The sequence below is a fragment of the Eublepharis macularius genome, chromosome 18 (genome assembly GCF_028583425.1).
Source record: "Eublepharis macularius isolate TG4126 chromosome 18, MPM_Emac_v1.0, whole genome shotgun sequence".
NCBI classification, from domain to species: Eukaryota; Metazoa; Chordata; class Lepidosauria; order Squamata; family Eublepharidae; genus Eublepharis; species Eublepharis macularius.
The window spans coordinates 2,501,381-2,514,769 of record NC_072807.1 but is presented as its reverse complement, the minus strand read 5'-3'; the positions used below and the strand labels follow the sequence as shown (position 1 = coordinate 2,514,769).

Sequence of the window (13,389 nt, the reverse complement as noted above, 5' to 3'; positions counted from 1 at the left end):
CATAACTTTCAATTTAATGTTTAATTTAGAATCTGCATAACTTTTATATTATGCTCTTACTTTATTATTTTATTTAAATAAAATTCTTTTAAAAAGAGAGAAAAACCAAAAAAATTACATATGAATTATTGTGCCATATTCTGCAGATTTTGCACAGCATAAACCTGCACAGAAGCTGAAAAACTATTCCGTCAAACGACAAAAAGGTAAAAACAAAGAAGACAGATATCCTCCCAAAGACAGGATCCTAACCTCACAACCCACTTTTTTTTCACAGTACGCACTTGTAGTATTGGATCAAATATACCAACATTCTCATGAATAAGCAGTAAATATGTATTGTCGAAGGCTTTCACGGCCGGAGAACGATGGTTGTTGTGGGTTTTCCGGGCTGTATTGCCGTGGTCTTGGCATTGTAGTTCCTGATGTTTCGCCAGCAGCTGTGGCTGGCATCTTCAGAGGTGTAGCACCAAAAGACCAAAAGCACCAAAAGTCTTTTGGTGCTACACCTCTGAAGATGCCAGCCACAGCTGCTGGCGAAACGTCAGGAACTACAATGCCAAGACCACGGCAATACAGCCCGGAAAACCCACAACAACCAAGCAGTAAATATTTAGAGAATATCTGAAGAATATTCAACTGGCAAAACAGAGGCGGATTTCTGGAAGCAGATTAATTAGGGATGCCTCTCCAACTTGGGCAACTTTGCTCCCCCAAACCATGCACCCTTCCCAACGCAGACTTTCTTCAGACTTCCAGCCTGAGTGCTGCCTTGGGCTGTTGCTGCTACCTGCAATAGCTTCATAGAGACCAGGCTGCATCTCCTCCTCCTCTTCCTCCTCCTGGAGGCCTTCACAAAGGGCTCGGCAATCCTCCAGCGCCTGCAGCCCTTTGCTAAGTGACTCCTCCAGCTTTGCCACCGCTTGCGGGTACTCGTCCCCACTATAATGGTGCACCCCAGCTTCATACGCCACCTGCAAAGCCAGAAAACCACAGACCGTCACTTGTGTCTGAGAATGGACCAGGACTGCGGCTCTCCAAAAGGGAAAGGCTGCCCTCTAGGGGCCTGTGGCAACTGCACAGGCAAGCAGAATTCCAGTCCTCAGGGCTAGAGCCCCACATGCCCCCAGGTAAAGACCTCCTCTGGGTTTCCCTCACCCCACCAAGAGCCCACCCAAACCTCATATGAAAGCAAATCACATGACTTGCCCCCCAGGGGACCACAGCCCTTGGCATTTCATCCCCTCTTGCCCCTTGGCAGCCCTCTCAGGGCTGCATTTTTCCAATTCAGATTTTCCCTGTTCACCTATAAAATGGGAGGTGAGGGGTAGCAGTCAGGGCCCTCAGTACATGTTACCTTCTCTTTGTGTTCTCTTGCAGCCACACAATTAGGCATGCACTGCAAGTTCTGTGCCAGGAACTTAATTCCCAGTCACGTATGGGTCTGACCAGCATCGGGGCTGTGGTGCCCATGAAGTAGGGGATAAGCTGTACACACCTAAGCAGAGTTACGGACATCAATGGGTTAGGCTGGAGTAACTCTGCTTGGGGCTGCACTGCAAGCCTCCCCTCCAGCAGTTTTGCTGAGCTTAAAATAGTGCTGGAAGCTGCTTTCCCCTTTGGGGAAACTTGCATGTCGCCCACTAGGGGACCTCAAGGGCCATCTCTTCCCACACGTCCCCCTGCGCCAACTATGGACCGCCACCTACCGGTGACCCGCCCAGCACGAATGAAGACGCCTGCCTTGTAATGAAAACAGCTGCCCCTCTATGGAAGGGGCTCCCAGGAGATGAAGGAACGCCATTGCTAGACATCTTCAGGAAAGGCTTTACAGCCATTTTAGTTGCCAGGACTTTTAAAGGGATCGAAACTGCAGATATCTGGGGTGGGGGAGGGGGATATTTGGGGTTTTCTTCTACTGGTTTTAAACTATAACATTTTAACTGTGATATGAAAGCCATCCTGAGCCACAAGGAAAAGGGGGATATAAATATTTTAATACCGACACACACACACACAGTTTCCACGACAGAATACGACTGGCCAGGGGTCATTTCGTAGAAAAAGAGCTGCAGGAACTCATTAGCATGACTCATTAGTATATGACACACCCCTTGATCGGGCTGAAATGGCTGCGGCCAAATGGGATTTGGCTGCTGCCAGACAGGGCAGTGTTTCCCCACCTGGCAGTAGCCCGATCAGGACCCTTTTGGCCCCAATCCAGGCCGAAACAGAGCCGAAATGGCCATTTTGGGCACGTTTTGGCCTGGATCAGGCCAAAAACGGACCAGATCGGGTCAGTGCTGGGCAGGAAAGGGGTCCCCCGCCAGCCACTGACCCAATCCTGGCGGTTTTGGTCCTGATCCCAGCCAAAACGGGCCCCAAATGGCCAAAAATGGCTATTTAGGCCTCATTTGGGCTTGGATCGGGGCCAAAATAGCCAGAGCTAGGTCAGTGCCTGTCAGGAGAGAGTTCCCCCACCCGGCACCGGGCTGAAACGTGCCTCAAATGGCTGAAAATTGCCATTTTGGGCCCATTTCGGCCTGGATCGGGGCCAAAATGGCCAGGATCAGGTTGGTGCCCGGCGGAGGAGGCTTCCCCCACCTGGCACCAACCTGACCTGACCCGGGCCGTTTTGGCCCTTATCCAGGCCAAAAATGGCCATTTTGGGCCCGTTTCGCCCTGGATCCGGGACGAAATGGCTGGGATTGGGTTGGTGCTGGGTGGGGGAAGGTTTCCCTACCCGGCACCGACCCTATCCAGGCCATTTTGGCCTGGATTCGGGCCATTTTGGCCCCAATCGTGGCCTAAACGGCCCTAAAGTCAGGTGGGTGGGGCCACCAGACTCGGGGGAACTGCCGGAATATTGTTCTGGTGCGTTTCCCCTCAAAATGAGCCCTGCGAGTGGCTCCCTGGGGCCGTTCCAAATATGGAAAATGGTGCGGGGAGGGGGATAAGTCTCCTCTCTCCGTGCACCCCAGGTCCCAACTGGTCTGTGAGTGCCTGGGAACTCACTTCCTAGGTTCCTAGTGTGGAATTTGCAACACATGTCTGACTGTGTAGACTTGGGGAGGACACGAGGGAAATGTGGCCCGTAGTTAGTTTCTCAGTGGGGATTTGAACTGGGGTCTCCCAAGTCTTATTCTGACAGTCTAACTAACTGCTACGCCACACTTTAGATTTTTACATGGAGGTGTCTTCTTTGAAGGGCATGTAGTCCTTGTTCTTATAAAGATCCTCAGAGATGAGATGCGCCACAAAGTTCAATTCCGCCTTGGGGCTCATACATATGGTTGACCGGGCAGGAGGGGGCACAGGGACACACTGCAGCAACTGGCCCCGTCAGCTGGGACTGAATCATGCGCTTTCCAATGCAGTATCTCCAAACCTATTGGATTTACACTATTATGAACATACACATTTGTGTGCCCTGTAAAAAAAAGCAGTTTCCCTCTCCGTTTGCTGCATCTGCAAGGGAAGAGCCTCCCACTAGCATTTTTCATGAGCTGCCTCCTACCTCCAGCCCGTCTGGTTTTGCAAAGCTAGCCCCACCCTCTGCATACACGGAGGAATGCAAAAACTAGATGGGGCCCCAGCCATCTGCCACACAACTACCCAGGGAGATAATCCCCCATCTGCAAAGCAGCCGCCTGGTTACCAAAGTCCTGGATCAGCTGCAGATGCAGAAGAGGCTCCGTGGAGGATAGTTTATGATGGAAGCATCATTCCTGTGCGCTCCGGAGGGAGCCAGTGCAGTGTAGTGTGGTGTAGTGGTTAGTGTTGCATGAGGCTCTAGGAGAGTCTGCTTCAAATCCCCACGCTGCCATGAAAGATTGCCGAGTGATCTTGGGCCAGTCACCCACTTTCAGGCCAACCCACCTCAGAGGGCTGTTGTTTGTGAGGATAAAAGGGAGGGGGCAGAATGATGTAAGTGGCTTTGGGTGTCCACTGGAGAGAAAGGCTGAGTATAAATGATGCAAGTAAATAAAAAACGGGTGCTTCCGCCTTACAGGGACCCCTCCTCAGCACAGCCTGCCTCTGAAATGTGGGCTCGCTCGGTGTGCCTGAGTCCTCCTGGCTGTGGCTTCCCAGCAACCTCTCTGGAAGCAGGAAGGGGACGATGGCACCAGCTCCGTCTGGAATTCCTCGGCTGCCCTACCTGCTGCCTTTGACTGGCTTTCTCGCCTCCTCTTTTCTGTGGCTCCCTTGGTCTGCTCGCCCCTTGCTTCTCTAGTTACCTGGCTATGCCACCTGCATCCTGGCCTGCCCTGGACATTCTGCCCCCAGACCCGACCATTGGCTAACCTGGTCCTCCAAAAGCTACTTTCTCAAGTGCCAAGGTTACCTGTCCCAGCCTAGATGCTCTTGGAAGTGCCCCACCCCCTGCATCACAATGCTTTTGTGGACCACCCAAGTTTTCCTTGTCTTTTCTGCCATCTTTGGTCATTCTCCTTTGGGAAGAATCACAACAAAGACAGGGTTGCTACTAAACGAGAGGAAAACTCAAGATTTTCTGGTCCCAGCCACATTGGTGCCATTTTTTTCTGCCACAGTCCCTGTAGTTGCAATGCCCCTCCCCTTTGCATCATTTGAGGGCTGTGCTGATTTTTTAAAAAAAATGGTGATACACTGACATAACAGTATATTGGCATGCCAATTAACAATTAAAAATAAAAATTCAAAAAGCATCCCTGTGGCAGGGGGAGGGGAAGGACTACTACATGGAAAATGCAGAAAAACCCATCATCCGGACCCCGTAGCCACCGTATAGCACCAGCAGCCGTATCAACACCAGACTTCCACAGGAAAAGATCACAGCAACTCTTCCCAAGAGATAAGGCACCTGCTTTTACCTGGAAGGTGTCCTCATTCAAAGTTTGCTATACCACTTAACTAAGAGTGCATCCTAACAAAAATTGTAAGCGCATTCAATGAAGCATAAATCCTAAAAGATATTGAACTACTTCACCACAGGGTGAAGCAACAGTGGCTATCTCACACTTAAAAATCTTCCACACTCAACATTTAAATAAAACTGATAGCTTGAACCAGTTAGTAATACTGAGTTACCTATTTTCTTCTTGACAGTCTGATTTTCCTCTAAGGAGAACAATGAGAGACACTCTGTGGTTATCTCACACTCCAAAAAAAGAACCCTACATTTCTCTTCAAGGTTATAGCTTTTGTGGTTGCAGAATCGCCCATGAAAAATGCTGAAGGGTCAAAGCTAGCCAAATAAAGGGAGGTTCAATTTATTGGTTTTCAACACCTGCAATTTTTAAAGTTCATGTATTGATATTTTTTAATACACTGAGCTACATTTTTCATATTTAAGGGCAAAACTTCTGACGGAACGAGTATTATAGAAAATAATATGTCACCCTGGTGTAACTTGGCCTCCATAGGTACTAAAAATTATGTGGAAAATAAAAAAAATTACATGTAAGTGGAAGTACTGATTATCTTCTGACCTGTGTTTAAATTTACCTTGTAGATTTCACGGTAAACAGACAACTCATCCATGTCAAAGAATGTGGCCCACCTGTCTTTATCGCCGGGAGCCTTTCTACCCAACGTGGCCTTTACGGAGAGGCCTTTCCGAACAGCCCCGGAGCTTCCCACTTCCCGTAAGGGTCTTACCCAATGTGGCACAGCCTCAAGATCCCGAAAGCTCTCTGCTTTCACCCCTGCCATGCGCTGGTATTTTTCCATATCCTCACGCATCTGTAAGTGCTGTGGATTGGCCACGAAGAAAGTGTGCGCAGAAGAAACAGCTTCATCCAGTCTCTTAAGCTGCGGGAGACACAATAAAGCAGCTGAGAAGCCAGTGGAGGTCACAAGGGCGGCATTAGGGACTGGAGGCGGGGAAGAGACTGGGCAAAGTCGGAAGGCTTTTTTCAAATTAAATGGGAAGTATCTGGTTTAAAAACATTTGTTATAGAACCAGGGCTTTTTTTCAGCGGGAACGTGGTGGAACGGAGTTCCGGCACCTCTTGAAAATGGTCACTTGGCTGGTGGCCCCGCCCCCTGATCTCCAGACAGAGGGGAGTTGAGATTGCCCTCCACGCCGCAATTTCAACTCCCCTCTGTCTGGAGATCAGGGGGCGGGGCCACCAGCCACATGACCATTCTTGCCAAGGGCGATTTCAAGTCAAGCAAGCCTTTATTGGCATATATGCAAGGGTGATTTAAACTTTTTAAAACTCCCCCCTTGTTCCAGCTGACCCAAAGTGACGTCATTGTGCGGTCCTGGGAGCGTGCGCGCACTGCGCTCGCGCATGTGGTACCAAGGAGTTGCCAGGAGTTGCCCCCTGTGCTGGCAGCCTACTGAGTTCCACCACCTCTTTTCTCAGGAAAAAAAGCCCTGTATAGAACTATATACTTCATAATATGAGATGATTTGTAAAGATGAAAAGTTACCCTTTTTTAAGCAAAAGGGATTTGTGCCTTTGAGATGTGCATCTAGAACTCAGGCGCGTGTCATAGATTAGAACAACAGTCATTCAAGGAGCAGAACCCATATGCTGGGTAGAAATTGAGGCGTTCCTAAGGAATAATCTTATTTAGTTTGAAATGTAGGGGGTAGAACTATCCCTTCCCCTATTTGGTATCCTTCATAAATCCCCACACTTTGTTTCCAAGCTTTTAAAATTCATCATCACATACCAGACACCTGCAAGTTTGTGAAATTATATGAACAACAAAAAAAAATAGCATTCATGGGGGAAAATGTAAGAACAAAGGTGGTATTCTGGTAGAATATAAATTTCCTAATCTCAGTCACAGTAAAGGTGAGGGAAAGAGCGCTGAGGGGGTCCCACACTGCAAACAAGGGTACAAAGGTTAGAGTGTGGGGCTACAGTGTGGAAGACCAAGGTTCGAATCCCCAATCTGCCATGGAAGCCTGCTGGGCCTCCTTGGGGCAATCTCACACACACAGCTTAATCTACCTCACAGGGTTGTTGTGAGGCTAAAATGGAGGATGGGAGAATGATGGAAGCCATTTTCAGTCTCCTTGGCAGGGGGTAAATGCAGTACCACTGTAATAAAAATATTCCTTTTACCTCCCCCTCCCTCCACCAGGCCTTTTGAGAAGGAAAATATGGAACTACACAGTAGCCTGAGATGGTAACTTGCATGCATAGTGCATATGGCCTTTTTACACCAGCAATTGCGTGTTCTAAGTAAACGGTTCCGAGAGATTCCCATATATTGCCTGTTGCTGCAAGCATGCTCCTCCTATTGGATAGTTCTGCATTGTTTAATCAGTCATATCAATCTTTTTATGCCTCGTTTCGTCATTTTTTCCAGCTCTGCATTGGATTTCTGCTTGTTTCCAAATCTCTGTTATCCTTACCCTATTGCATTGTTTATCATATTGTCTTATTCTGGGCAATCTGCCTTGAGTCTCAGAGGTGGACTATAAAATGAATGAATGAATGAGTCCCTGCAACACAATCCATGCACCGTGTGTGCGTGCAAACGTGTACTCTCACATTCTGTGACATTTAGCAGCCTACACAGAGTGAGAGAGAATCCTTAGAGCTGGGGATTCGAAAACACAATTGTAGGCGATTTCTAAGGCAACTTCAGCCAGGCTCGAGTGTCCATGTTCTCTGGGATCTGCCCACCCCACCTACCCTCCTTGGGAATGAATTGCACACGGGCAGATAATCCGGCGGCACAGAAAGCCTCAGCCGCCACAGAATGGTTTTAAGGGGTGAGAGAGACCTTCCAGAAGAGGCCAATGTATTTCCTTACACCCTGCCTTTCTTCCCGATGGAGATCCGTTTTCTCCTTACAACACCCCTGAGAGGTAGGCTGGGCTGAGAGTGTGCGGCTGGAGTGGCGCTCGAACTCGGCTCTCCCAGCTCGGAAGCCAGCCCTCCAAACTCCAACCCGCCGGAGCGGCGCAGGCGCAGGCGCAGCCCCCCGCCCCCGACGGACGCGGCCTTCGGGGCTCCGGCGCTCCGGCCGGGCGGGGGGCGCAGCCACGTCGGCGGCGGCCTCACCTGGAAGAAGGCCACCTGCAGGTAGTTGTAGGGCTGCCGCTGCTCGAAGTCGCGGCGCACGTCGGCGCTGGCGCGGTGCCGCGAGGGCTGCCCGTCCAGGCGGCGGCGCAGGCACTCCTCCAGGCACTCGGCCCGCTGCAGCAGCCGCCCGAAGAAGGCGGCCTCCCCGCGCGGCGCCGCGGCCGCCCAGCCCGCCTCGGCCCGGCAGGCGCGCTGGCACTCGCGGCGCCCGTCCCGCAGGCGCGCGTAGCCGTGCACGGAGCGCTGCAGCAGCTCGGCCGCCCGCGGCCACTCCCGCGCGAAGTAGGCGCGCACGCCGTCGGCGTAGAGCAGGTCGAAGGCGGGCGGCGGGCCGGAGCCCAGGCACAAGCGCAGCGCCAGCAGCAGCAGCAGCGGCGGCGCCAGGGAGAGGCGCCCCGCGCAGGCCGGCATGGCTGCCCGGGGGGACGCGCAAGGCGGCCCGAAGGAGCGGCCCGAGGCTGGACACCGATGCCCGGGGAAGGCGCGGCCAGCCGAGGGGGGCGGGCGAGAAGCTTCCTGCGGGGCGGGGGCGGGGGCGGGGGCGGGGGGCCGCTTTCCGGCCCGCGACTGCAGCGGCGGCAGCAGCAGCGGCAGCAGGGCGCCTGGGAAGCTGCCTGGCGCACTTACTCGCCGGAAAGACCGAGCTCGGCTGGAAGCCGTGTCAGGCCGTAGCGGTAGAAAAGAAGAGGCGGCCCGGGCGAGATCGCGAGCCTCGCAACGCTCGTGGCAAGGGAGGCGCTTCCCTGGAGTCGCAGGGAGTCGCAGCTCGCATCTCCGGACACAGCGAGAAGGCGAGCCCCGCGCCCCTTCCTCCCCTCTCCGAGCTGTAAAGACAGACGGACTCCCATTCTCGCTGTCATGGGCGCTACGGGACAATTGCTCCTCTCTAGAGCCAGTCAAGAGTAGCGTCCGGGTTCGAGTCCCCACTCCTCCGCTTGAAGCCAGCTGCGTGACCTTGGGCTAGTCACGGCTCTCTCAGAGCTCTCGCAGCCCCACCCACCTCACGGGGTTTTGTTGTTGGGGAGATAATAACAACATACTTTGTAAACCGCCCTGAATGGTGTTAAGTCATCCTGAAGGGCGGTATATAAATCCACTGTTGCTATTATTTAGACAAAGCGCTTGCAGCCTTCAAACCCTACTCTGTTGCTGGAATCCTTACAACAGTCCTGTGAGGTAGAGCAGCGGGAGGCCACAGGCAGGGCTGACTTGGTAATGAAGGAACCAGTCCCAGTGAACACAGGGCGGCTTCTATGGCAGAAAAAGGTTTAGCCTGCCGAGTTTATATATCTCTTGGGCTGCTGCTATGGAAAGGTGCAGGAAGAGGCGGGGGGGGGGGGGACTGGAAACAATAGATATGTGCCAGGCAAGGGTCTTTGAATGCAAAATGCTCCCAAATTAGGTGAAATGTTTCTGTAGACTTTTTATACAACTGTTCTCCAGAATCTGCCTCCTGCTGCCAGTGTGGTTTAGTGGGTAGAGTGCTGGATCCGGGAGACCCAGGTTCGAATCCCCACTCTGCCATGGAAGTTGACCTTGGGTCAGTCGCACCCTCTTGAGTCTGGCCTGTCTCACAGGGTTGTTGTCAGGATTAAGCGGAGGAGAGAACAACGTGAGCAGCTTTGCACCCCTCAGAGCCCACAGGGGGGCACCGTCTTCACAACTTTTCAGGATGTGCTGGAAAAGGGCTACCAAAGTATGGCCTGGAGTTCTCCTGGCATTACAACTGATCTGTGATCAGTTTCCCTGGCAACACCTGAGTTCAAATCCTTCCTTGTACCATGGAAGCTCACAGGGGGCTCTTGGGCTCTTCACATTCTCACAGCCTGACTTACCTCACAGAGTTGTGAGAAAATGGAGGAGGGGGAGAATGGCGTTCTAAGCCGCTCCCAAATCTTCCAGGCAGAGCCATCAATATGCCCCCCCCCCCAAAGTCTGGTGAGTGGCTACAGGAGAGAGGCCTTTCCCATGGTCACACCTGCTCCCCGGGGGGCGGGGGGGGGTCCCTCCCAGCCAAGGCTCGACTGTTGCCAACTGTTTTTCGTTTTAAGCACCAGGCTCAGAAATGCCTTTTAATTGGTCTGTGTGCTTTGTTTTTATATGTGTGTATCTGCTCATGATCCCAGGCTGTGATTTTTATTAAACTAATTTTAATATTTTAAAAATATTTTTACTGTGCTATATTTTTATGTTTCTGATTGCAAGCTGTGTCATGAGCCTTGTACAGGTCAAGAGCGCAAGATAGAATCCCCCCCCCCCCCAAATACATCTGTGAACTCATTGGGAGGAGGCTGGAGCCGTCAGCTCCTTTTCTCTCTCTCTCAGCTTCCCACCTGTGAGAACCACAGCCCCTGCCCCTGACCCCCTCACTTGGATAGCCCAGGCAAGCAAGCCCAGTCTCAGCAGATCTCAGAAGCTAAGCGGGGCAGGCCGTAGTAATTGGACGGGAGACCTCCCAAGGACATCAGGGTCGCTGTGCAGAGGCAGGCGATGGCAAACCATCTCTGTTAGTCTCTTGAAAGCTCCGGCTGGAGTCACCATAAGTCAGCTATGACTTAATGGCACTTTCCACAACCATCACCGCATCAAGGATCCTCACAATGAATGTGCGCCATTAACAAGTGCTATATGGATGCTGAATTGTTAAAAGGTTGAGCTAATAATGAAACTGCATCAGTCCCCCTGTAGGATCTCGCTATTGGCCTGTGATGCCTCGTGGTGCAGAACAAGATTCCAGTCCAGTAGAACCTTAGAGAGCAACAAGATTACCAAGGTATACGCTTTTGAGAGTCAAGCTCTCTCGCTTCTCAGCCTTTTGGCTAAGATCAAGTGTAGAGCCAAGCTCTCTTCATCAGATCCACCTTGGTGTAGTTTCCCTAGTGAGTGCTGGTATACCCTGCCCTTGTTCATTCACGTAACAGCAATGGCTGCTGTCTTGAGAATGCCATCTGGGCATCAGGGGAGGCATTCTGGGCAGAGAACCATCCAAGTGGACTAGACTAGTGTTTGGGGCACCAAATTCACCAAGGCCGCAGCATTAGCTAGGAGTGCCCGCTTGCACTACGCACGGGGGCCGTTTAGCATCTGAACATTTATGCAACGTGGCTGAGTGATTTTGAGTATGAGGACACTCTTATTTTGCCTTTTCATCTGACTTGGGTGAGGCAGGAGACCCAGAATCAGTGCTTGGAAGAAGTAACAGGATGAATGAGGGCCCATAAACTAAAGTTCAATCCAGATGAGGCAGTGGTGCTGTTGGCTGACAATAAAACAGGTGCAGGAGTATGGAGATGGGCTCATCCGGACAGGGTCGCGTGTCTCCTGAAGGAGGAAGTCCACAGCTTGGGGATACAGGTAGATCTCGAGTCAGAGCTGGAGTGTGCAGGTCTCTGCACCATTCTGTATGATAGCCGCCTGATCTCTCCTAGCTAGACAGGGTAGACACAATCACATAGTTTCTTAGCATATAAGGTGCAAGGGCAGGTAAAAAAAACACGGGCTGGACCAGGTACTCGGTAGCTGTTCCACAATGGGATTCTCTTCTCTCAGACGTGAAAATCAACATTTGTGCACTTTCTGGAAGTGGTGAAAAGTGGTTTCAATTGAACTCAGTTTTGGTAGCTCTGGATAGGGTTGGCTCAAGGTAATTAACATACTGTTACCTGTTCCAAGACTTTGGGATTAGGAAGGCTGTGGGTTTTACAGATTTTGAAAAATGTACGCTGCCTCTCCAGAGACCTGCTTGATATGTTAAGTAAAGGGCACAGTATGACGTGGTTATGGGTGGCTATTTTTATATCAGTTTATGTCAGAAGAGAAAAACGCAACACAAAGTCCAAAGGATGAAGGCAAAAATACTGAGAGCTAAAATAAAATTGTCAGAAAGGGGGATTATAAGCACTGGAACAATTGACTTGGGGTCTTAATGGATTCTGCAGCTCTTTTCTAAAAGGAGTATTTTCTGTCCCACTAAGAATTTTGGCTTTGGTACAGGAATGCTTGAGTGAATTTCTGTGGTCTGAGTTATGCAAGAGGGCATCTACATCAGACTAATGGCTCTCACTGGCTTTAAAAAATCAATGAAAATTGCACATTACTAGCATGCAATAATCTGATAATGCACCATTAAGGATTAAAAGAGGGCCTAAACTCTCCTATATTCTAAGGTGTTGTATCTCAATTAAGTTTGGGCTGAGGTTATAGCTGTTCTTGGATAAAATCAGGACTTGGTTAGCAGCTAATAGCATGAGCACTAAGGAAGGGCTCAGATGAATTTGCTATGAATTCATTGAAGGCCACAATCTTTGGCTGTTTTCACACTGCTTACTGGCCACGGCACATCGCGCCAAGCTTCCAGAACGACAGCGTCTTCCTGGCTCCATTTAATGCGAGAACGGCCGTTAGTTGGGCCTGTAGGATAGTTGGCCTGTGAAAGCCAGAATTGCGGCTCTCCAGGGTCTCACAGAGGTCTTTCACATCTATTTGATCCTTTTCACTGGAAACTGAGCTTAGGGCCTTCCATATGCAAACAGATGTTCTTCCGCTGATCCATAGCCCCAGCCTGAGCCAAGGACCCTTCCCCTTGGACCTGTGCCCTAGTTCTCACGGAAGTGGTTGTGTAACCTTGTGCTTGAGCTGCACCACTTCAAACTGCTACCAAGGGCTCACCATGCAAAACCAAACAAACACTCCCCTCCATATAGAAAGCTAGCATGCCATGGATGCCCGCTAGAACACTTCTTTCTGACACTCATTTTCTTTCTCCCTTGCAATAGGGATTTACAACATGAAAAGTTGCAAATGGAGATGAAATTGTACATCAGTGCACACGTGCGATCAATGGTGCTGCATTACAGCCACACTAGATGTTCCATCCTGCACCCTTTCAAGCAAAAATCTTTGTTAGTACTTACTGCCTTATTTATAGTTACAAAAAATAGAAATTAGTCGAAACAATAGGAATAGATGGGGAGGACATTTTATAATAGACTGCGAGCTTCTTTGGGTGTAGGGAGGCAGGGACACGTCAGTTTTTTCCTTTGAAGTTTTGTCTAGCACCAGCACACGGAATGCCTCGTATAAATAAATAATGGCAGCGTGGGATGTATCCCAGTGGCATGCCACATGGCCACTCCTTTCTTGGACTTGCTGGAATGAACTCCCTTCTAGTGGTGGGAACATCATTGGAAGATGATTCTTCCCCCGTCCCCCACACACAGAGGAAAGCTGGAGGTAGCCTCAGAAAATCGAGGATGAGATAAGAGCTGCCTCACCCATACTTTTAGGAGGGTAGCCATGTTGGTCTGCTGTAGAAGAGCAAGGTTAAAGTCCAGCTGCCCCTTAAAGGCCGACTAGA

The 13,389-nt window shown here is 50.7% G+C and overlaps 1 protein-coding gene across 1 annotated transcript in view; it reads right to left on the bottom strand.

Annotated features, from left to right (window-relative positions):
* Positions 1-8,520, bottom strand: part of P3H3 (prolyl 3-hydroxylase 3) — a 40,435-nt gene extending 31,915 nt beyond the window's left edge. The window contains exons 1-3 of the mRNA XM_055002869.1: positions 8,013-8,520; positions 5,641-5,793; positions 791-974 (exon numbers count right to left, since the gene is read on the bottom strand). Of these exons, the coding sequence (XP_054858844.1) occupies positions 791-974; positions 5,641-5,793; positions 8,013-8,444 (769 nt within the window). The 5' untranslated portion in view covers positions 8,445-8,520. The remainder of the gene's footprint in view (positions 1-790; positions 975-5,640; positions 5,794-8,012) is intronic.
* Positions 8,521-13,389: the final 4,869 nt, after the last annotated feature.